General features: G+C 31.9%; 1 protein-coding gene, 2 long non-coding RNA genes and 2 pseudogenes across 3 annotated transcripts; 4 read left to right on the plus strand and 1 right to left on the minus strand.

Annotated features, from left to right (window-relative positions):
- The first annotated feature begins 246 nt into the window (after window positions 1-246).
- On the plus strand, window positions 247-1,669 carry LOC128192301 (uncharacterized; annotated as a pseudogene).
- Window positions 1,670-4,896: 3,227 nt separating this feature from the next.
- LOC128192307 (uncharacterized) lies at window positions 4,897-7,145 on the plus strand. The gene is made up of 3 exons (XR_008244526.1): window positions 4,897-5,111; window positions 6,617-6,694; window positions 6,841-7,145. It is a non-coding gene; the product is annotated as an uncharacterized LOC128192307 (long non-coding RNA).
- A 2,589-nt stretch (window positions 7,146-9,734) lies between these two features.
- Window positions 9,735-12,075, minus strand: LOC128192305 (uncharacterized). The gene is made up of 3 exons (XR_008244525.1): window positions 11,745-12,075; window positions 11,372-11,433; window positions 9,735-11,185 (listed from the first exon to the last, which is right to left on the minus strand). It is a non-coding gene; the product is annotated as an uncharacterized LOC128192305 (long non-coding RNA).
- Window positions 12,076-12,082: 7 nt separating this feature from the next.
- Window positions 12,083-13,842, plus strand: LOC128192300 (uncharacterized; annotated as a pseudogene).
- Window positions 13,843-16,849: 3,007 nt separating this feature from the next.
- LOC128192304 (uncharacterized) lies at window positions 16,850-21,547 on the plus strand. The gene is made up of 3 exons (XM_052864891.1): window positions 16,850-17,668; window positions 20,247-20,324; window positions 20,485-21,547. Exons 1-3 carry the CDS (start codon window positions 17,567-17,569, stop codon window positions 20,635-20,637), a joined length of 333 nt encoding a protein of 110 aa, XP_052720851.1. The 5' UTR covers window positions 16,850-17,566; the 3' UTR covers window positions 20,638-21,547.
- Window positions 21,548-24,533: the final 2,986 nt, after the last annotated feature.

Genomic DNA, 24,533 nt, shown 5'->3' on the forward strand with positions numbered 1-24,533 from the left:
AGCAAGGTCGGTGATGATACATTAACAAGTCATACAGTACATTTGCACCAAAAGGCAAAACCAGAAATGGGGACTGAAAAGTACATAATGAGCAAAAACATGAACAAATTAAGAGAAAAGAACTACAGAGAGAAAAACAGGCTTGATACGAGAATAATTAATTTCATGAAGAACAAAGAAATAGCACTATAGAATCATGAATAATCAAGATTGATATTGCAAAAATATGAACACGATTACCAGATCGTGGTCTGAATAAGCAAGGTCTGCAAAGCGTTACTGCATCAGCAAGGCCAAAGAAGCTGCTATGATAGTTCTGCCCATCATGACCCCAGGACAAGAGGACACCATTCTCTCTAAAATTGGTCCATCCCATTACCTCTGCAATTAAAAGTGAAGTAACAGACAAAGTCACATACCAGTTGATAGAGGCATATTATGCCACAATACACAAAAATAGCTGTAAATCATGTCATTATTTGCGAGAAACTTTACGAAGGAAAAGCTTCTTCAGTTTATACTACCACTGACACAACTAAAAATTGATGCTGCTTGAAAACATGCTTCAGTAACAGGACCAGGACAGATACTTAATCCGCCAAAGATATACAGAATACTAGACCAGACCAAATAGTTACACTTCCTGAAATATGTATCTATGCCCTCTATTTCTTAGATTATTTGGTTTTGGTACAATGCAACTTCATTTGTTAAGTGGGAAAAACAATAAATTTCGAAAGTCATCAAAAATGCTATGAGTGCTAGAATCATTACACACTACCTAGAAACAAACGAACAAACCAACAAAGTTCCAAACTTTTAGCCGTGCATTTTTAATCTGTACAGAATCCTGAGATCATGTCGCGCATCGAAAGGGAAAGTAATGCATGGACTTGACAATACGACAGAACTTGGAATGAATGTCACTGAGTCCTTACAGACGGTTGTAACAAGACTTGAGGAACATGGGTTGGATATGAAGAAAAACACTTTGATTGATATGACCAACATCTATAATCAGCACTTGAAATTTTGTATGAAAAGCTATTTCAATAGAACTTTCTCATGCAATGATTATTGTACAATGTTTGCCCTGAGTGATCCGACTGACACATCTTTTTAAGGAACTGTGATCAAAACCATTCAGACATTTGCTCAAATGGCGATTTAACTCACAGACTTAAAAGGCATCACTGAAGCCAATAAAACAGTCGGAATACCATCTGAGGATTTGATGGAGGAATTGCAGCATGAATGCACCATGGCAACAAAAGCCATCAAGGATTACAAGACTCATTTTCTCGAAACCGTGCACGGTAACTTTGCAAGATCAAGACCATGAACCAATCAGCGACTTCTTGTGATGGATAGGACCATTAAGTTTCTACCTCTTCAGTACAAGAAATTACAATCAGACTTCTTTGGAAAAGGGGCATTAGTTGGCGTATTTCACGTTTAATTACCAAGAAGAATGGCCATAACGGACAGCTAGCATCTCGTCAAAGCATCTTGACTTGAACACATACATCAATAATTTTGCGAATAGTATGCAAGGTTTGCGTTCTTCTGTTCAAAGTATTAGAACCTTTTTTTACTCTATCAATGCAGTTTCCAAACCTAAAAGAGATCTACATGAAGACAAACAATGCTGGTTGCTATCAGTGTACACCACTCACCTCCTTTTTCAGTCAGAATCACGGTCATTTTCCTATTACCATCAAGGAGTTCTACCTCAGTGAAGCACAGTCTGGAAAAGATCTTTGTAGCCTCAAAACTAGTTCCTGTCAAATGCATGTTGCTAGATTTCTGAATGAGGAAAATGATAATCTTTCTGCCTCATACTTGATGAGAGCCTTAGATGGTAACAATGGATTAAAAGGAACTTAAGCATATGTTATCTCCATTAACAATGCAATCCCAAATTCCTCAGATAATCCTTCTGAACATTTTTAGATTTGATGTAGATTCAGTATCCTTGAAGGGCATATCAGATTGGTTGTGGACGTCATACCGAGATAAAAATTTTAAGAATCAGCATCTTAATGCTGCAGAAATGAATAGTTTCGAAGTAAATGTTAGCTTACAAAATTGATAAATCTTTACTATTATACGGTTGAGTTCAATAACATAAAGAAGGCATGCTATCTATTTTGTCTCAGTCGTTTAAATTACATATACATTTGCTATATAGTCTCTGTGACAATAATTACCAATGTATTTGCCATAATAATCAAAGTTTACAAATGTACCTTATTGCTTTAAAGGTGTTAGAAGAATTTCAATCTTATGCAATTGATGTTGGACAAGTATGTGTCAGAATGCCAAACCCAAACAAATATTTAAAATCAAATAGAGGAGGAACGTACCAGGATAAGGATCAGGAGCACCCGGTGATTGATATCCCTATTGCTGGAAACAGTATGTGAGGTCTGCTATCCTTAAAAACATCTAGCAATAGAAAATCACTTTTAAAAGAAAGCAGAAGAAACTGGAACTGATTATACATTAAAATCTGGGTTAAGTGTTGCCATCCGAGAGAAATATGCTCACATATGTGAGAAATTATTGAATATGTATTGTTTAGGACATACTGAAGAATAAGTTAAATTGAACCTTCTGTTTATATCAGGAAGACCAAACATCAACAAAATTTGCACAAAATGGTGATTTATTTTAAATCTTGACAAATATCTTTTGAGGCTGAATGTTGATTTTTTTTTTATTTTAGCACACCAGTTCTTAACTTAAATTAGGATAAGCTTCCTTAGAAAGCTTGATGTGCAAACCTTATTTTTAATTTTCATTTATCACTTACATACCTTTTATTTCTATCATACATATCTCTTGTACCATCACAAATAATGCTTTTAGCACCTCAGGTAGGCCTTATCATTTTAATAAGATAAGATACTATTGCGATGGTACTACAAAATAAAATTGAATTTAAATAAGCTATGATGTCATTATTTGAAAAATTTTAATCAACTACAATAGAAAATAAGTATATCTAACAAATACAATACATATTTCTGGTAAAAATATTTATCAAACAAGTGAACCATGCTTTTGAGGCAAATAAAATTGACAAACACTTAGTAATGCAATAATATTATGTGGTTTAATTTAAAAAGCTCACACAAAGCTTACGCATATTTGTATGCTATCTTGATTCCATCATTTTTAACATATTTCACTTTAAGTCGCATTTTCGTCCTAGGATACCGCTTTGTTCAACACATCTTATCCAGAACTGCTCCTAGAATATACAATCAAATGTTAAAGAAAAGCACTAGCTAAAAGAGACAAAGTACAGCACTGGATTTCTCTAGAATAGATGTTGATTATTAGAACTATTTTAACAAGAGATTGGTCTTTGGGTAGTTGTATCAAACAGCAATGTGACGTAGGCCTGTCTATTTCACTGCTGGCCTCCCAGTCATGGCTTTGAAATCAACAAATACTTTTCTGACTTTTAAGCTAAGACTAAACAATCTGCGTATATTTCACTTGAAACCAGCGTCATTTTTATCGTGTTTTGATGCAAGTAAAAAGATAGCTACATCCTACCGAATGTCCAATTTCTTGTTAAATGGTTCTATTGTAATTATGATATAATCAAACAAAGTTTAGATTTCTTATAAATAATTCATATGCATCTAGTATATAGCTCCATTTTAGTTACATTCTCTGTATTTTACGTCCCTCTGCAAAGTTGTTAAATAAATGAATATCAAAGAATCTACATTCAAAAAATGCTTCAACGTAATCGGTTTGTAACCATATGTGGAACACATTCAGCATGGTTTTTAATGGGTTTAGAAAACGAGCATTCATGTGATGTTCAGAAAAAGAAATAAGGAGAACATTTTTTCATTGACCAATCGGAGTCATTTAAATAGGTCACGTGTTTTCGCAAAAAGGCGGGATAACAACCGGGGAAGTGTTGATACCCCTGATCAGACATCGTAGTCCAACTGGAAATATGGAGAAAATCAAAAGATTTTTTGAATTCTTAACAAAACCATTTCAGTTTTGTTTTAACTATCTGGGCTTACGTAAACGAAGAGACTTTGCAATAGTAAGTTGGACTTTAATGTATGGCAAAACTATGGACTTGTAAATTAATATTCATTATGCAATTTGTAGCATTTTGCATCAGCATATCTTAACATAGCTATCTTGATTCCCATATATCATTGTTTTGTGATTTAGGTTTTACATTTCTGTTTTCATTATCAATAGTTGCGTTTGTTGAAAACACGAGAGCCGCCATGTTTATTGCTTGTTTTGAGGATATACAAATCATCTTAAATTTAACTAATAAATACTTATTATCATCTGTTACTCTAATATAAGCATGATATGCATTCAATAATTTTTTTTTAAATTTGTTATTGTTAAGAAAATGATAGTCAAGTTTGCAATTGCTGGCAATTGTAACTTTTCGGGCTTTTCCGACAAGCGACTAGCTCTGCCAAAGAAACACGAAAACTTGAATATCTGCCAATTCACTGCACATTTCCTTTTCTGCACATGCGCATTGAGGTATCATTTTTCTTTCTGAATAACTTATTAAAATATATAATAAAAAAAATCCCCCATTCAGTTTTTTAAATTTCGTTTTTTTGGCTCTTCACTCAACTACAATCAACTTTCTTCAAAATTAATTTTAATGGAATCAAATATGCCTTATTCCGTAAGTGTAGTTTCAAATATCCTATATTGGAAACAGTATATACTCACAACAGTTTTATTTGTTTTGAATTCACGTTTCCACATTAAGAAACTGTATTATGTTTGAATCACTTGTAATGTTAATCAGAAACTTGGTAGACTGATATCAACGTTGGTACAATTGATAAGGACATATACTTTCCTGGCGATCTTTACTTACTTATCTAGATGTGTACAGACAAATCCTTCCATTGTGAAATCCGCACTTTTATGAAGTCTGATTTTATTATTATGCGCCTCCATTACTAACTATATTGAACTAGCGTCTCTGAAACTCACGACCATTGCTTCACAGGTCACATATATGCGACTGATCGACTAAGCAATCGGTTCCAAATTTTGAACATGATTGTACATGTATGTTTCCTTTTAAAAAGGTATGTAATTAATACCTACGTACATTTAAACTTTGAATAGCCATGTTGTAAGGTAGAGTATCTGTTTTCAGTATAACTTTCGATCCGTTTTCGTATAACTATGATGTAAGATTATGAAAAAAGATATATTACCGTACCTTCATAAAAATAAGATAAGAAGAGACATAATAAAACACTGAAGATAGATAGATATTTACTGTACGAATTGGTCATTGGGGAACACATTTGAACTATAATTCTATTTATTATAAATTCATTGTTAATTTGATAGACTTAATGTGCGTCTATTTTGCGATTACTACTAAAAAGGAATTCTTATTTAATTTTCTTTTATCGATATTATGTCGATATTATACTTTATTCTTTTATCGATATTATGTCGATATTATACTTTATTGACTGCCATCACAATTAGGAAAGAGGGAATGGTAACAGCTAGCTTAGGCGTATATTTTTTATATTTTATTTTCCATTCTAAGAGACAACCAAGTTTCTAAATTTAGTTGTCGTGTTACAAAGGATATACCAAAACTCAAAACTCTTTGCCATTCAGACAAGAACTGAACCCTGTCACTATTTAAAGATTGTTAAATGCATACTTTACACAAAAAAGACGTAGTAAACGCTGGAAAATTTTTAGTTATGTTCATTTATACCTTGCAAGAAGGAAATTTTAACAAACATTATACAAGCCATAGCCTGTGCACACAAAAAAGGAAGAACCTTGTTCACATAGTACAACAAACAACTGCATCTGTGTCATGCTTGTAACTTTATAAATAAGTGAACTATTTTATTTGATGAAGTCCCTAATATGCCCATTTAGATCTTCCTATCATAAAACAGTACATACTAGTTTTTGTCACATGTTTAGCTCAAAATACGGCGAGCATTACTCATGTAATAAATTTTTGATGTTACACTGTGTATTCTTACCCAGCGTGACGTCATAATGAAACATTTCGTATGTTTGGGCGGTTGATTAATGTAAAATGAAAACAGTGCAAAAATAATTCTGAATCAGTTGAACACTGTAGAAAGGTGTTGGGTTGCAAGTATGAAACATTTAATGCAGTTTTATTTTTTTTATTTTTTTTTTTTCATGAATATATAAAAATTTGTTCGAAAACGAAATGTTTGTTTGTTATACTACAATGAACTTTTTTCCATGACTTTAAAAGTTGTTGACGTCTTGTAGTAGATATGTTGTGTTGCTCACAATAATATTTTTTACAAACAAGGTTGAGGTTAACAAAATATGTGGTAAAACATGTGATAAGAAGAATCTCTCATGATTTGAGATGGTACATGATTTTTATCCAATGCCAAGGCTCGGGGATAGAAAACACACAACTCGTTGGAGAAAAATCATAATTATACCATCGCCAATCATGAGATCCTATATATATATAGTACAGAACTAGAATTAAGAACAGTTAAACACATTCGTATTATAGATTTAATTTGGGTTATTTAAAACTTTCTTTATTTTTTCATTTTTCCAGGATTTACTCTTAAGCGTGATAGAGAAAAACAACAAACGCCTGGAAAGTCTGAACGATTTTCAGATTTCCAAACAAATTGTAATTATTTTTTGTCAGTTGAAAACATTTGATATTAATTGTACATAAATTAAAATTCAATTAATATTACATATGTTTTAGAATTTACCTCTTTAAATTTCTTTGTTTAGTATTTGCCACTTTTCACTTTTTTACTTGTGTTTTAGGAGTGGAGAATGGATTATTTCGGGGGTATTTTGAAGGAGGACAAAGTATCTCTCCTACCATTGATGTGTACTTTGTAGAACAGAATGATAGAGCTCTATGTATCGACATTTCTAGTCGTGGACTTCCAATCTGTCAAGAAACTGCCATGTAAAGACGTTTGCTTTAGCCACTCAATGCTGTGTTCAGTCTTTACTTCATTTAATGCTTTTCAGAATTTTGTAAACCTAAAAGTTTTTGTTCTATACATTTGCTTATTATTCATAAAGTATACAAGATTTTATAAATCTTGAATGTGAGGATATTTTTGCTGTTTCTTTCTTATTTGATTTAAATGTCATTTTATGCAAAAGCAATGATCCTGGTTTTATGAATGCAAATCGTCTATGTTGATAATACACAAACTGCAAAAGTAAACCAAACACCTAAAACCTCAAAATAGGAACTTTTTATGTAGCCTCAAAGTTCAGCTTTATTATATGATGAGTTACCAGTCATATTTTCATACCGTGTCTCGAGTAGGGGTTGAATATCAGCTACTCAAAGGAGTGTTCGTTGATGAAACACGGTCAGATAAGTAGGATATGAACCAAACCATGCGTGAAAATAAATTCAGTTATCAACTGATCCCTGTATATTATGTAATCTGATAAGTAACATTATATATTGAACGCCCCTTTGATTTAAACGAACAAGGTAAAACTGCGAAGGAGTGATCCCCCTTTACTGGTTATTTTATATTGTCTTCTTAAATGATAATTTGAAATACCGTATCCATCCAGCATGGTGTAACAAAGAAAAAAGAAATGAGGTATGAGGAAAATGAGGCATTTTTTAAAACTAGAATATTAGAAAGCAAGTTCTTATGAGGCAAACATTAAGAAATCCGTATATGCGCGAGAACATACCAGTAAATGCTCATATATATTTCACATCTTAAGGTAGCTGGTTTTAGTTTTAAATGCGTATGTTGTGTACATTCGTGTTAATTCTATCTTAAAAGAAAATCGGTCATTCAATTCATTCAATTCATAAAAATGAAACGCGTTAAGCATATTACTGATGAAAATATTTTGAATTTTTAATAAAATTCTAGAGTATACCGTTGTTCCATAGAGGAATCTTCAATGAGCACTTATGACGTTACAATAATCTGAAATTTTGTAGGAAAGGAAATAAAAACTAACATAAAAGAAAATGTAAAAACTGTATGCCTTGCCAATTTTACACAAAGAAATGTGTATTTATACAGTGCTGCTATCGTGAAAGTTGACAAAACTATCCTATCCTATCCTGTATCCTGCATCCTATCCTGCAAATAAGCTCTATCCTATCCTATCCTATCCCATACCTTCAAAATATAGGAATGCAAGTTAAATGAAACGAAATTTAAGAATTAAATGATTTTATCAATTAATGTAGTACTCAAAATGAATAGTTAAATCTTAAAACCGAATATTTTTCAAGCGGGATAACTTACTTACCTGTGCTACGGTAAAATTAAATCGTACGCGGGATGGACACAATAACGTAAACAAACAGGTAAGTGATTCGATGTTTGATTTTATTATATTTATGCATCAAAAACAGATAAATAACTTCGATGTACTTATTGAGGAACTGTTTAGTCACATATTGTTATCAAATTATTTTGTTATCACGTATAACTGAGCATAATTATCATTATTCGAGCGATTCGTTCGGCGATACATGTAAACACGATCTGGAAATAAATAATTCCTTTAGGGAGTTTATATCGTTTATAGTTAAACCACTCGGAGTTATTTTTTTAAAGTATGAATTCTTAAGCATTTATAGCTAGCTAACATTTATTAATTTGATGTGTTCAGGTTAATATCGGACAGAAATAGGCGTCCCTGTTATTGGGCATCGACGAAATTATATGAAACGTGAAGCAATGTCTGTTTCTTGTATACATGTTTATATTTTAAAATGCCGAATTGGTCGTTTATAAATTCAAGCTTTTATTACTTTGCAGACTTTAAATGAAGTAAATACAGAAATTTATTTCTGACGTTGTCAAATGTTGTATCGAATTCTCGCAGTAACTCCGTACTTGCGTACGAATTGACAAAGATGTAGCGTCGACATTTTAGGGCGCATCAATTTTATACCCCGCGTTCTTGATATAATAATTATTTATGGTTTACTTGGGCATTTTAAATGATGAACATGTGAAGGTTAGAAATCAAGTTACAAGTGAGATCCGGAGATTAGCATTCAATCTTATGTAAACAAAGCCCGAGTCATGTTTTTTGTTTACAAATAGTGTACTGTGAAGAAATTATACTATCTTAAACCATATAGGTAATGGCAAACAAAAAAACGCTTCCGTTTTTTCATTAACAGTATAATTAATAATAGAAAGCAAGATTTGATTGACATGTACACTTATACAGCACATACAGTAACAAGACTTTGTTTGCAAAACGCATGATTTTGAACTGTGTGATGAGCTTGTAACTTAATATTTGACATTCAAGTTTTGTTCAAGCATCAACAATTTACCCATGTTATCTATACTAATCATTCAATTTGAAATTTTGATTTAAATAAATCGAGATTTAATCGTGAGTTGCTCCCTTTTAAAAAGAGTTTTTATCATACATGTGAAATATGTTAATGGAATTCAAGTTAATCAAAAAATTCTATATCTAAAATATTATGGATATCTTTAAATGCACTAAACAATAGATGTTGATTTTTTATATTAGATTTCTAGATTTTTTGCCGAAATTCATTAAAAAGTGACAAATTAATTTGATATAACCAAAATGATAGTGTAAGAATGACGTATAAAATACGTAACATCCTTTAAACTTCTTTTTTTGTAAACAGTATTATCAATGTATAAAATGAAAACCAATAATTACACGCATTTTGTTTAATTTAATGAAAATAATGTACAGTTAATTTCATACAAATTCTACGAAAAATAACTCTTTTTGGCATTTCTCTCTCCAAACAACAAAAGCAGTTACCTCCCTTTCAACCTGCAAATAGAAAAAAAAAAGAAATTGTACATCCTTTACTTTCTGGAGTATTGATAAATTTTCAATATATAATATTGATAGCTTTGTAAGAATGATTTCTAAACAATCAACACAATTACATGTCCTGTCTTGTAAAACAATTTGGGGTTTTTTCTTTACACTGAAAAATTGTTTAAACAATAAAACAAACATTTTAAAATTTTCTCAAGAAGGCACAAGTGTCTTCAAAACATGCTGTTTAAAACAAAACTCTTTAAAATTCCTGAAAATACACATATTGCATCAAAGGTGTGTACAATGATAAATTATGCATTTCTGTACTATTTTTTTTCAAGGAATAATGACTTGATAATAAACTTGTCCAAAAATTTTCACATGAAATTTTTCAATAGAAAATATGTTAAACGCAGTCGCCGTAAGCAACACATTAACATCAAATAATTTAATTCTGGTTGTAACGCGCTTTCTGATGTTTTAAATTTATTTTATATCGTATTAAGAATGTTGCCTACGTCATAGTAAGACTAACGTCAAAAACATATCAATACGCCTGACGTTACGTTTGAATTTTGTACAATTTTACGTCATTTCAAAGGTGCCGTTTTTATAAACAATGAAGAGTAAAAAAAGTTAAATGAATAAATTCAATTCGCGGTTTATAAAGAGTAAACTGAACCAAACCATTTCATATCGTATAAAACAAATAAATATTGAATTCATTCCTTTAATGAAATCGCATATTAAAGCTCTAATCTATCTAATTATCCTTGTAGATTGTAATCGGAGGAAAATTTTCCATCTTTATTTTTCCTCCTTTTTTCATTTTTCAGTTTTAAAAAACAGAAAATGTTTTTTTTAGCCGCCAACATAACAATTACCCCTGTGCTCATCCAATAAAGTAATCATACATAGATGTTGAAGTTTTATGTATTCTGTGCAAAGAAAAGCTTTACTTTATTTTGTGACATTTCAGACATTCATTTTCAGGGGAATATGCGACCATCTTGTACCTTTGAGGATTAAAATGTAAACATTTATTGAACTGGTATGTTGACTAGAGTTGGTGAAACTCTAGTCTGTATTCTGTCTTTAAAATGGAAAAAATGTAACTGGAATTGTGCTTCGTTTTCTTTTATGAAAATAACATAATCTAGCAATACTGTCCTGTTATAAAGTAAAAGAAATAAAGAATGTGTTCATAGTAAGTAATTATTTCTAACCTTTTTTTTAAATCAACAGCACCCGTCCAAGAATATATGATTTATTTCAATTGTTCATGTACTTTCTCCGCTGTTAACGCCTCTCTTGTATAAAAATGCATTAAAATAAATGTCTGGAAAAAAATACTCATGTTCAGCTTAATCTTGTTTAAACATAATGAAAATATATGCAAGGTTAGCATAATAAATAAATATATATTTCTAAATTAAAATTGTTTACATCTGTTATTATAACAATACAACAATAACTTTCCGTCACCACTTTCAATACCATTCATTCAAAGGACAATCAAACTCACCGACTGGGCCACGTTCTTTTAAATTCTTACATGCACATGCATGATTTAAGAATGCAGCAATGCTGTCAAAAACATTTTAATTTGATTTTCTAGGGGAAATAAATCATCACATTTCCAGAAAAATCATGCAATAAGTGTTTCATTATGCCAAGCAACATATGATTATACAAAATTCGTCAATTTCTGATAGTTTTTCGACTTTTAGAAAACATTAACGTCATGATTGTTTGATTTTCATTGTCTCTTTTTTCATAAATTCAAATCATAGACAGTAAAATTGGTTTTTGTGATATTAAACAATAATTAAAATGATTAAATAATGTTCAAAAATCTTAAAGATCACAATAAAATAAAAATAAGATCAATGACATACAAGGCAAAGATCCTATTGTATATTCAACATTGACTCTCTCCTCTAATGCATCCATGGCCAGTTTCACTAAAAAGGAAAGAAGGTTAAATGAAAGCAAAGCCGGTGATGATACATCAACAAGTCATACAGTACATTTGAACCAAAGAGGAAAACCAGAAAAGGGAACAGAAAAGTACATGAATGAGCAAAAACATAGACGAATTAAGAGAAAGGAACTACAGAGAGAGAAACAGGCTTAATACGAGATTTAATTAATTTCATGAAGAAAAAAGAAATAGGACTATAGAATCATGAAAAATCAAGATTCATAATGCAAAAATATGAAAAAAAGTCTAACCTTATCATTACCAGACCGTATTCTGAATTAGCAAAGACTGCAAAGCGTTACTGCATCAGCAAGGCCAAAGTAGCTGCTATGATAGTTCTCTCCATCATAACCCCAGGACAAAAGGACATAATTCTCTCCAAAATCCCTCCATCCAATTACCTCTGCAATTAAAAGTGAAGTAACAGACAAAGTCACATAACAGTTGATAGAAGCATATTATGCCACAACAGACAAACAGCTGCAAATCATGTCATTATTTGCGAGAAAACTTTTCAAAGGAAAAGCTTTATCATTTTGTACTACCACTGAAACAACTAAAAATTGATGCTGCTTGAAAACATGCTTCAGTAATAGGACCAGGACAGATACTTAATCCGCCAAAGATATACAGAATACCAGACCAGACCAAATAGCTTCACTTCCTGAAATATGTATCTATGCCCTCTATTTTCTAGATTATTTAGTTTTGGTACCATGCAACTTCATTTGTTAAGTGGGAAAAACAACAAATTTCGAAAGTCATCAGAAATGCTATGAATGCTAGAATTATTGCACACTACCTAGAAACAAACGAACAAACCAACAAAGTTCCAAACTCTTTGTACAGAATCCTGAGATCCTGTTGTGCATCGAAAGGGAAAGTAATGCATGGACTTGACAATGCGACAGAACTTGGAATGAATGTCATGGAGTCCTTACAGACGGTTGTAACAAGACTTGGGGAACATGGGTTGGATATGAAGAAAAAAACACTATGATTGATATGATTAACATCTATAATCAGCACTTGAAATTTTATGTGAAAAGCTATTTCAATAAAACTTTCTTATGCAATGATTATTGTACAATGTTTGCCCTGAGTTATCCGACAGACACACCTTTTTAAGGAACTGTGATCAAGACCATTCAGACATTCGCTCAAATGGAGATTTAACTCGCAAACTTTAAGGGCATCACTCAAGCCACTAAAACAGTAAGAATACCATCTGAGGATTTGATGGAGGAATTGCAGCATGAATGCACCAAGGCAACAAAAGCAATACTTCTTGTGATGGATAGGACCATGAAGTTTCTACCCCTTCAGTATAAGGAAACACAATTAGGCTTCTTTGGAAAAAGGACATTAGATGGCGTATTTCATGTTTAATTACCAAGAAGAATGGCCATAAACGGACATCTAGCATCTCGTCAGAGCATCTTGACTTGAACACATACATCCATATTTTTGCAAATAGTATTCAAGGTTTGTGTTCTTCTGCTCAAAGTATTAAAAACCTTTTTTACTCTATCAATGCAGTTTCCAAACCTAAAAGAGATCTTCATAAAGACAAACAATGCTGGTTGCTATCAGTGTACACCACTCACCTCCTTTTTCAGTCAGAATCACAGTCATTTTCCTATTACCATCAAGGAGTTCTACCTCAGTGGAGCACAGTCTGGGAAAGATCTTTGTAGCCTCAAAACGGGTTCCTGTCAAATGCATGTTTCTTGATTTCTGAATGAGGGAAATGATATTCTTTCTGCCTCATACTTGATGAGAGCCTTAGATGGTAACAATGGATTAAAAGGAACTAAAGCATATGTTATCTCAATTAACAATGCAATACCAAATTCCTCAGATAATCCTTCGGAACATTTTTGGTTTGATGTGGAGATTCAGTATCCTTGAAGAGCAATTTTAATCCACCTCTTTTTTTTGGTAAATACCAAGCCCCTTTTGTTGTTGTATCTGTAAGAAGATTTTTCTCTATTCCTATAATACCCCCCACCCCCCACCCCCAACAATTTCATGGCCCCACTTTTCTCTAGGGAATCATGGTTTCATCAAACTTAAATCTGCATATCCTGTGCTTTTACTCAAAATAGTGAGTTTTTGACCGAAAACTTTCCCAGAATATTTTCAAGATTTTCTCTATGTATTCCTATGTAAAAATTCAAACCGCCATCACGGCCCCGCCCTACCACTAGGGACTGTGATTTTACAAACTTTAATTTACACTAACCGAGGATGCCTCTACACAAGTTTAAGCTTTTCTGGCCAAATAGTCTTTAAAAAGAAGATTTTTAAAGATTTTCTCTATATATTCCTATGTAAAAATCCTTCCCCAATCGTGGCCTCACCCTACCCCTGGACTATTAATTTAAACAAACTTGAATCTATATGATCTGAGGATGCTTCCACTCAAATAAGGGCTTTTCCTGGCCTATTAGTTTTGAGAAGAAGATTTTTAAAGATTTTCTCTATCTATAAAAATTTATCCCCCATTGTGGCCCCGCCTTACTCCTAGGGACCATGATTTGAACCAATTAAAATTTACATTATCTGAAGATGGTTACACACCAATTTGAGGTTTTTGGACCAAAAAGTTTTTAAAAATAATTTTTTTAAAGATTTTCTCTATGTATTCCTGTATAAAAATTTATCCCCCAAATGGGGGGACTATTGTTTGAACAAACTTGAATCTACACTATCTGAGGATGCTTCCAATCAAATTTGAGCTTTCCTGGCCTAATAGTTTTTGAGAAGAAGATTTTTAAAGGTTTTCTCTATATATTCCTATGTAAAACTTGATCCCCAAATTGTGGCCCCACCCTACCCCCGTGGACAATGATATAAACAAACTTGAATTAACACTATCTGGGGATGCCTCCACTCAAATATGAGCTTTCCTGGCTAAATAGTTTTTGAGAAGAAGATTTAAAAAGATTTTCTCTATATATTCCTATGTAAAACTTGATTCCCCAATTGTGGCCCCACCCTATCCCCAGGGACCATGATTTGAACAAACTTGAATCTACATTACCTATGGATGCTTCTATTTTAATTTGAGCTTTTCTGGCCTAATAGTTTTTGAGAAGAAGATTTTGAAAGATTTTCTCTATATATTCCTATGTAAAAATCCATTTAACCTTTTTGGCCCCACCATACCACCAGAGACTACGATTTGAACAAACTTGAATCTACACTATCTGAGGATGCTTCCATTTTAATTTGAGCTTTTTTGGCCTGATCGTTTTTTTAAGAAGATTTTTAAAGATTTTCTCTATATATTCCTATGTAAAACTTGATCCCCAAATTGTGGCCCCACCCTATCCCCGGAGACCATGATTTGAACAAACTTAAATCAGCACTATCTGAGGATGATTTCATATTAATTTGAGCTTTTCTGGCCAAATAGTTTTTGAGAAGAAGATTTTTAAAGATTTTCTCTATATATTCCTATGAACAACTTGATCCCCCTCTTGTGGCCCCTCCCTACCCCCGGGGACCATGATATGAACAAACTTGAATCTACACTCCTTGAGGATGCCGAATAGTTTGAGAAGAAGATTTTTGAAAAATACCAACAAATTTTAATAATTCTCAATTATCTCACCTTTAAAAGGGGCGTGGCCCTTCATTTGAACAAACTTGAATCCCCTTTACCTAGTGGTGCTTTGTGCCAAAGTTGGTTGAAATCTCCCTAGTGGTTCTTGAGAAAAAGATGAAAATGTGAAAAGTTTACAACAAGGACGACAACGAGAGACAACGGGCAAATTGTGATCAGAAAAGCTCACTTGAGCCTTTGGCTCATGTGAGCTAAAACAGTTCTATTGGAAAGGGATATGTTTGATATACCCATATTTTATTTGATTCTAGATATGTCCCTTTTATATTTAATTTAATCATGTAAGCAATATACCTTTAAATTATTTAATTGATTTAGGATCATAATATGAAAACGTTCCATACAAAGAATGAAACATAAGTTAACGTGAACGTTCTGTTCATATCAGGAAAACCAAACATCTACAAAATTTGCATAAAATGGTGATTATTTTAAATTTTGACAAATATATCTTTTGAGGCTGAATGTTGATTTTTTTTAGCACACCAGTTAACTTAAACTAGGATAATTGAATTTGAAAGCTTGTAGTGCAAACCTTACTATTTTATTTTCATTTATCACTTACATACCTTTTATTTCTATCATACATATCTCTCGTAGCATCACAAATAATGCTTGTAGCACCTCAGGTAGGCCTAATCATTTTAATAAGATAAGATGCTATTGCGATGGTACTACAAAATAAAATTGAATTTTAATTAGCTATGGTGCCATTATTTGAATAATTTTAATCAATTTCAATAGAAAATAAGTATGTCCAACAAATACAATACATATTTCTGGTAAAATATTTATCGAACAAGGAAGGCATGCTTTTGAGCCAAATAAGATTGACAAACACTTAGTAATGCAACAATATTATGTGGTTTAATTTAAAAACCTCACACATAGCTTACGCATGTTTGTATGTTATCTTGATTCAATCATTTTTAACATTATATTTCACTTTTAGTCGCATTTTCGTCCTAGGATACCACTTTTTTCAACACATCTTGTCCAGAACTGCTCCTAGAATATACAATCAAATGTTAAAGAAAAGCACTAACTTAAATAGAAAAAGTACAGCATTGGACTTCTCTAGAATAGATGCTAATTATCAGAACCATTTAACAAGAGTTTAGCCTTTGGGTAGTTGTATCAAACAGCAATGTGACGTAGACCTGTCTATTTCACTGCTGGCCTCCCAGCCATGGCTTTGAAATCAACAAAGACTTGTCTTACTTTTAAAGGGGCATGGTCACGATTTTGGCCAAAAATCATTTTTTCGATTTTAATACTTACAATGCTTCAGTACGGCATTTTTAATAGGCAACCAAAATTTGAGTGTCATTTGATGAGTTATAAGCGAGTTACAGAACTTACTTTTCTTCACTATGTAAACAAAGCGTTTGTTTACATTTTGAATGTTGGAGTGAAAATTCCAGTTTTAGACCTAAAATGAATATGTTAATCGTTAGGAACTGTTTATTTATGCTTAAAATGAATAATAAGATAGACAAACCAGCTTTAAAAGATTTTTAATGGTATATTGAACCTATGTAAACAAAAACAGGGCACGAGCCTTGTTTACATGACGAAGAGTTGTAAGCCCTGTGTCTTGCTTAAAACTCAACGACTGGCACCCAAATTTCATTTGATCATTAGAAATGCATTCCTAAAGCATTGCAGATAATAAAAACAGAAAAATAAAATTTGACCAAAATCGTGACCATGCCCCTTTAAGCTAAGACTACACAATCTGCGTATATTTCACTTGAAACCAGCGTCATTTTTAACGTGTTTTGACGCAAGAAAATAGAGAGCTACATCCTACCGAAAGTCCAAGGTCTTGTTAAATGGTTTTATTGTAATTATGATATAATCAAACAACATTTAGTTTTCTTATAAATATTTTAGATGCATCTAATATTTAGCTCCATTTTAGTTACATCCTCTGTATTTTACGTCCTTCTGCAAAGTTGTAAAAGAAATGAATATCAAAGAATCTACATTTTTTCATTGACCGATCAGAGTCATTTAAAAAGTCACGTGTTTTCGCAAAATGGCGGGATAAAGCCGGCGAAGTGTTGATTTCCTTGATCAGGCATCGTAGTCCAATTGGAAATATGGAGAAAATCACAAGATTTTTTGAATTCTTAACAAAACCATTTCAGTTTTGTTTTAAGTATCTTGGTTTCCGTAAACGAGGAGAGAAAGTCCTTGCACATGTAAGTCAGGCGTTAATATATGACAAAATTATGGACATGTAAATTTATATTCATTTTGCGAATTGTAGCATTTTGCATTAGTATTTCTTAATGTAACTACATATCTTGATTTGCAAATGTCAATATTTTATGATTTAGGTTTTACATATCTGTTTTGATTATCAAGTGCTGAGTTTGTTAACAATAGAGCCGCCATGTTATTGTTTGTTTAGAGCTCTAAACGATATACAAAGCATATAAAATTTTACAAATAAATACAAATATCTTCTGTTACTTGACCATAAGCATGTTGATAAACATTTATTAAAGGTTTCGTTTTTTGTTAAGAAAATAACCATATTTGCCATTATCGTAACTGTTCGGGCTTTTCCGACAAGCGACTGGCATGAAAACTTGAATGTTTGCCAATTCGTACGCATTTCCTTTTTCTTTGGACATGCGTATTGGGATATCTGTTTTCTTTCTGAATAACGGATCAAAATATATACAAAAAACTGGCACTTTAGGACTTTCAAATAAATACACCCCAATGAGTTTATGATATTAAATTTGATTTAGTTTTTTGTGGCTCATAACTTTTAAACTACAATCAATTTTGATCCAAATTAATGTTATTGGAATCTTTTATGCCTAATTCATAATTTCTTACTTAGTTTCAATTAACCTCTAAGGGAAACTGTATATACTCACAGAAGTTTTACTTGTTCTGAATACACGTTTCCAGATTTAGAAACCACATTTATTTGAATTTACTATAATTGTTGTTTAGCAGAGTCTTAATAGACTGATGTCGACGTTTGTTCATTCGATAGTGACATACCCTTTTCGAAGATATTTACTTACTTTTCTTTATATATACGGAGAAATCCTTCCATTGTGTAATCCGCATATTATGAAATATAAATTAATTACTATGCGCTGCTCTTAGTAACTATTTTGAGCACCCGTCACTAAAATATGCTTCAAAACAAAAACACCATTTAATCGATATCCCTATTAAAAGTCCAGAACATGAACGTACACGTCTACGTATCAGAGGGTATATAATCAATACTTGTGTACATTTAAACTTTTAAAACCCCATGAAGTACTGCATAGTGTCCGTTTTCAGTATTATTTTCAATTTGTTCTGTTTAATTATGATTTAAGATTATTCACCGTACCTTTATAAAAATAAGATATAAAGACATATAATGAAATACTGATGATGCAAATTTATAGATGTATCGACTGCACGCTTTTGATCTGTTTAACAAATTCGCACTATGATTCTATCCATAACTGACCCGTTTTTCACATTTAGCTATTTAAAAAAATCGTTGGTGCAGTAAAACCTTGTGAAGAAATATGATAAGTGCAAACACTTGGTAAGTGTTACGGATAGCACAAATTTATAAATCAATGGTGCACACAAAATCCACGAACATTGAGTCGTTGTAATCTATGGTTAAACTTTCTATTTTTGGGAGTTGATTTTAATCAACTCTCCTATGCACTTACTCGGGCAAAGCGAAAGTGAAACAGTGTTTGGACCTCAGCACAAATCAATACCGCTGACAACACTTAGTTCTTGAAAATAATCGATAAATTCGATGCTATGTATTCTGAAGCATTGTTTTTCAAGAAAACTTTTTTATTAACACCATGAAAATAGTTAGATTTTAAATTGTACATACAGTTTCGATATTTTTAAAGCCGTATGTATTCCTACGCTAGAGTTCAATGTAGTCTCGTTCAATCAGACGCTTGGCTGTCACCGTTAATATCCGACAAAACAGAGTCTCTCTTGCTTGTCGCAGATAAATGGAGACAATCGGGCGTTTGGTTGAACAAGACAAGAGTTCAGTCTTGCCTGGATCCATACAATTTCTCAGAAATATTTCGATTACTGATACTACTTGCCATGCAAAATCACATATCGTTGATTTTGAATAAATGATCATCGATAAAATCAACTCCCGTCAGTACTTCAGTACTTTGATCTCCAATAGAGCCATGTGATAACTTCTCAAAAAAGGCATTCCTTTAACAATTGTATGTTGGTATACTGAAATGACATTATATTCAAAAATGGAAAAAGGCATCATTATCAAAAAGTGAACATGGTACATGTATCAGTGTGAGTTTAAATGTTTCATATTTTATTTTTCATTAAAAATGTTGACATTTTTTAATTAAGACATTTCCAAATTTAAATGTCCGTTATTGTGTTACAAAGTATATACAATGTACAAGCATGCCATTCAAACAAGGGTTATGCCCTTTTATATTTACATACATATTGCTGAAGAGTACTGAATACATATTTAAACATAGTAAACATAGGAAAATTGAAACAAATTTTGAACATTTTCTGTTGAAATCGTGATCATGCTCCTACTAATCTCATTTTAAAAAAATTTAAATTTAAACAAAATTTCATTATGCAATATATCTATGTAATCTCATTAAATGCATCTATACACAGTGAAATTTAAGTTAAATTGCAAAGTTTAGAACATCTAGGCCTACACTTTGTTATTACATGTACAAATATTGTTGATTTTGTTCTGAATCTCTACACTTTTCTTTTTTTCAGGGTTTACTCTTTAGTGTGATGGAGGCACACAACAAACGCCTGGAAAGTTTGAACAATTTTCAGATCTCCAACAAAATTGTAATTATTACCTGTCATTAAAAAGATTTCATATTAATTCTACATAGATTAAAACTTAATTAATACTACATTTACTTTAAAATCTAACTCTTTAACCCGCTTTATAAAATTTCTCTCCTTAATATCTGTTACTTTTCATTTTTTTTAAATTATGTTTTAGGATTGGAGAATGGATTATTTTGGGGGTCTTTTGAAGGAGGAGAAAGTATCTCTCATACCATTGATTGTATACTTTGCAGAACAAAATGAGAGAGCTCTATGCATCAACATTTCTAGTCGGGGACTACCTGTCTGCCAGGAAACGGCCACGTAAAGACGTCTGCTTTAGCCATCCAATGCTGTGTTCAGTCTTTACTGCATTTATTGGGTTTTTTAAAGTGCAGTGTAATATGTAAAGTAAAAAGCTTATGTTTGAAATATTTACGTAAGATTCATAAAGTATGCAAGACTTTATAAAATTTGACAGAAAGGATATTTCTTGTATTGTCTTTCTTATTTTCTTATTTGATTTAAATGTCATTTTATGCTAAAGCAACGATCCTGATTTTATGAATGCAAATCGTCTATGTTGATAATAATACACAAATTGCAAAAGTAATCCAAAAACCTAAAACTTCAAAATAGGAACCTACGTTATGCAAAATAGTCAAACAAAGAACAATACGTAATCCTTATGTAAACTTGTTTTAAGAGCTTTCTTTTCTGTTTGAGGTCTGATATATCCCAGAAAGGGGAATGCAATCAATTGAGTAGGTATCAACGGCGGTAGGGTGGGTCCAATGTTTACACAGAAAAATAAACTATAGAGAAAAACCTTCTTCACAAAAACTAATCGGCCATATAACTTGTATGGAAGCATCCTCAGGTAGTATAAATTCAAACTTGTTCAAACTATGATCCAAAAGGTAGAGTAGGGCCATAATGGAGATGTATTTTACAAAGGAAAAAATATATTCTCAAAAACTCAAATTTTCTTTCGAATAAGATTGAAATCAATGTTTTTAATCTCCAGGTTGCATATACACGTATTCATCTATACAGGATGATTTTCGTTTTGTCGAATTATTATTGTTTATAGACAATGCTGAAAATTGGAAATATGTATCATGGAATAGATAGAACTTAATTTAAGTTATTTTTCGATAAATTATCTGGTAAGACAAGATATACACTGATATGCATAACCATGTGTTCAAATTTGTAAATGAAAAATGCTTAACGAATTTTTTAAATAAATCTATCATTCCATCTGTCTGTTTGTGCAATTTTGTCCAGGTTAAACCTCTGTTTTAGAGAATCTTTGGAAGAACTGAAGGATATTCCATAACGTGTATTAAGACCTTAACCAATTTTCATGGCGACAATATGATTGATATCATTCAAATGTATACATGTAGATCACTTCCAAGTAGATAAAAAAAAGGCAATTATGAAATGGTTTTAATCAGAGTGGGCAAGAAATATTCTTTGTTCATATCTAAGATTTGATAAGAATTATTTATTAAATATTTTGGACTTACAAATTATTTATGCACATATGTGCGAAATTCGAAATTAGATGAATCCTAATTTTTTGTTAATTCTTGTTTCGTATGAATTTACATTAAATTGATCGAAGTTGTAAATAGCCGAGAACAACAATCAAAATATCTTCGATTTATCTTCAATGCTTCAGGGTTTTTTTTTCAGAGTTATAAAATATTATTGTAATCTTTAAGGGTGGATTCAATAAATCATAGCGTTCATCGTTACATCCTGTCGTCACCAGATTAAACGATTATTTTTTTTCAATCTTTAATATTTGTAAGGTTTATATAGGTTTAATATTGAATGCAGAATGTGTATTTTGTATCAAAATCGATTAATTCATATTCTGGATTTTTGTCCATAAAATTTCCCAGTGACTGTCTCGGTGACTTAATTAATGGTTTAATTAAGTGACCCGAGTTCAATCCTCGTAATAACTGAAGAATTTTTCTCTTTTAATTTATCTTAAAAAAGACGAATTGCAATTCTTATTCTTTTACAATGGGTCAATAGAATTTTAAAAAGACTTCCTTAAAACGTTATTTAAACTTCACTCACTTCACTTAAGCAATTACCCCCCCCCCCCCCCACACACACACACACACTAAAAATATATATATATATATATATATATATATATATATATATATATATATATATATATATATATATATATATATATATATATATATATATATATATATATATATATCTCTACAACTGAAACACCACCTATGCATTACACAGACAATAATGGCACTGATAATTTTGCATTCTCACATAACGACAAGATTGAACTTTTAAATACATATTTCAGTTCAATTTCCAATTTAGATAATAACAATAAGGACTTACCTGTTTCGGAACACAAGTGTACAGACAATTTTTCAAACCTTGTCATTCATGAACATGAAGTTTTTGACATTTTGTCAGTAATACCTGTTAATAAAGCAGTAGGCCCTGACAGTATATGCCACAAAATGCTCAAATCCTGCAAAGAAACTATTTCAAAACCGTTGTGTCTTCTATTCAACAAATCACTATCATCTAAGACTTTTCCAGCTGACTGCTGGAAATTGGCACATGTAATTCCTTTATTTAAGAAAGATGATCCATCTATCACATCAAACAACAGACCAATGTCATTGCTGAGTTGTATTCGTAAATATTTTGAGAGAATCTTGTTTAAACATCTATACAATTTTTCATACTCCAACAACTTATTTTATAAATATCAGGCTAGCTGGTTTTTTGCCTGGACATTCAACTGTGTACCAACTTTTAGAAAGTTACCACTCTATTGTGAAAAGTATTGATGATGGTAATTATTGCTGTATGATCTTTTGTGATCTTTCTAAAGCTTTCAACGGGGTCTGGCATAAGGGTCTCGTTCATAAACTTAAATCATATGGATTTTTGAATGGTTTATCAGCTACTTTTAAGTAATAGAACACAGAAGGTTATGTATAAAAACAAACTCTCTTCTAGTCAATTCATAAATGCAGGTGTCTCTCAGGGCTCTGTTCTTGGCCCATTACTGTTTTTACTCTATGTAAATGATGTGGCTGAAAACATGAGATCAATATGTAGACTTTATGCTGATGATAGTACATTACAACAGTGTTCAAACAATATTTCTGTCATAGAAGATACTCTTAATTATGATCGTCATTTACTGAAGGAATGGTCAAAACAATGCCTTCTATCTAGAATTTAATATAAAAAAAAAACAAAGAACAAAAGTTTTATTCTTTAGTTTTAAAAAATGTTGAAAAATTTCCTAATTTATTGTTTGATGATTGTGCTATGGAATATGTTTCAAAACACAAGCATCTAGGAGCATTGTTATGTTCAAATTTAAGTTGGTCTAATCACATAGACATCATTGTTAAAAAAGCTTACAAAAAACTTGGTCACTTAAAATTAACTTAAATTTACTTTTTCTAGAGATATTTTAGCACAAATGTATGTATTATTTATAAGACCTCAACTTGAGTATGCTGTTGAAGTTTTGTCTGGATGTACCCAATTTGATATGGATAAGCTTGAAAAGGTTTAAATTATATGCAGCAAGAATACTTCCAGGTCTTTCTGTCATAGTGTGACCGCGTAGATTTTACGGTGCTAGAGAATTCTTCTGGATCTGCATCGGTCGTGTGCAGTACGAACCGGGTGAGGGAATGTTGGCGTAAAAGGAACAACAGGTTGAGGCGCGCTGTGGGCCGTAAGGTAAAAACGAAGGGTAGGTTTGCCGTATTCCCGAAGGTCCACCAGTATACAGTTCCAGAGAAATAAACCAAGTGATGAAGGATTCCGTATTTATTGGACGAGATTCAACGATGGCAACATTATAACATTTTAACAGACAGACATTTTACAAACAAGTCGGATATGACCAGTAGTGGGCTCCGGACTCAAGACTCTGGGTGAGTCGGACGTGGCCGAGGATGGCCGCCGTATTCCAGACTGCCGATTGCCAATTGTACAAAACTATATAAAGGAATCTGAACAATGACTATAAATTGACAGGTGATGACATAAGTAAGCTGAGTGAAATATTGACAGTTATCAAATAATTAAATAAACTCAATGAGTCTTTGATGTCCAAGAAATGAAAAAACTGATAATTGCACAATGTTGTTTTAAGAGATTAACAGTCCTTGAGACATGACACTCTGTCTC

The sequence above is a fragment of the Crassostrea angulata genome, chromosome 7 (assembly GCF_025612915.1).
Source record: "Crassostrea angulata isolate pt1a10 chromosome 7, ASM2561291v2, whole genome shotgun sequence".
NCBI classification, from domain to species: Eukaryota; Metazoa; Mollusca; class Bivalvia; order Ostreida; family Ostreidae; genus Magallana; species Magallana angulata.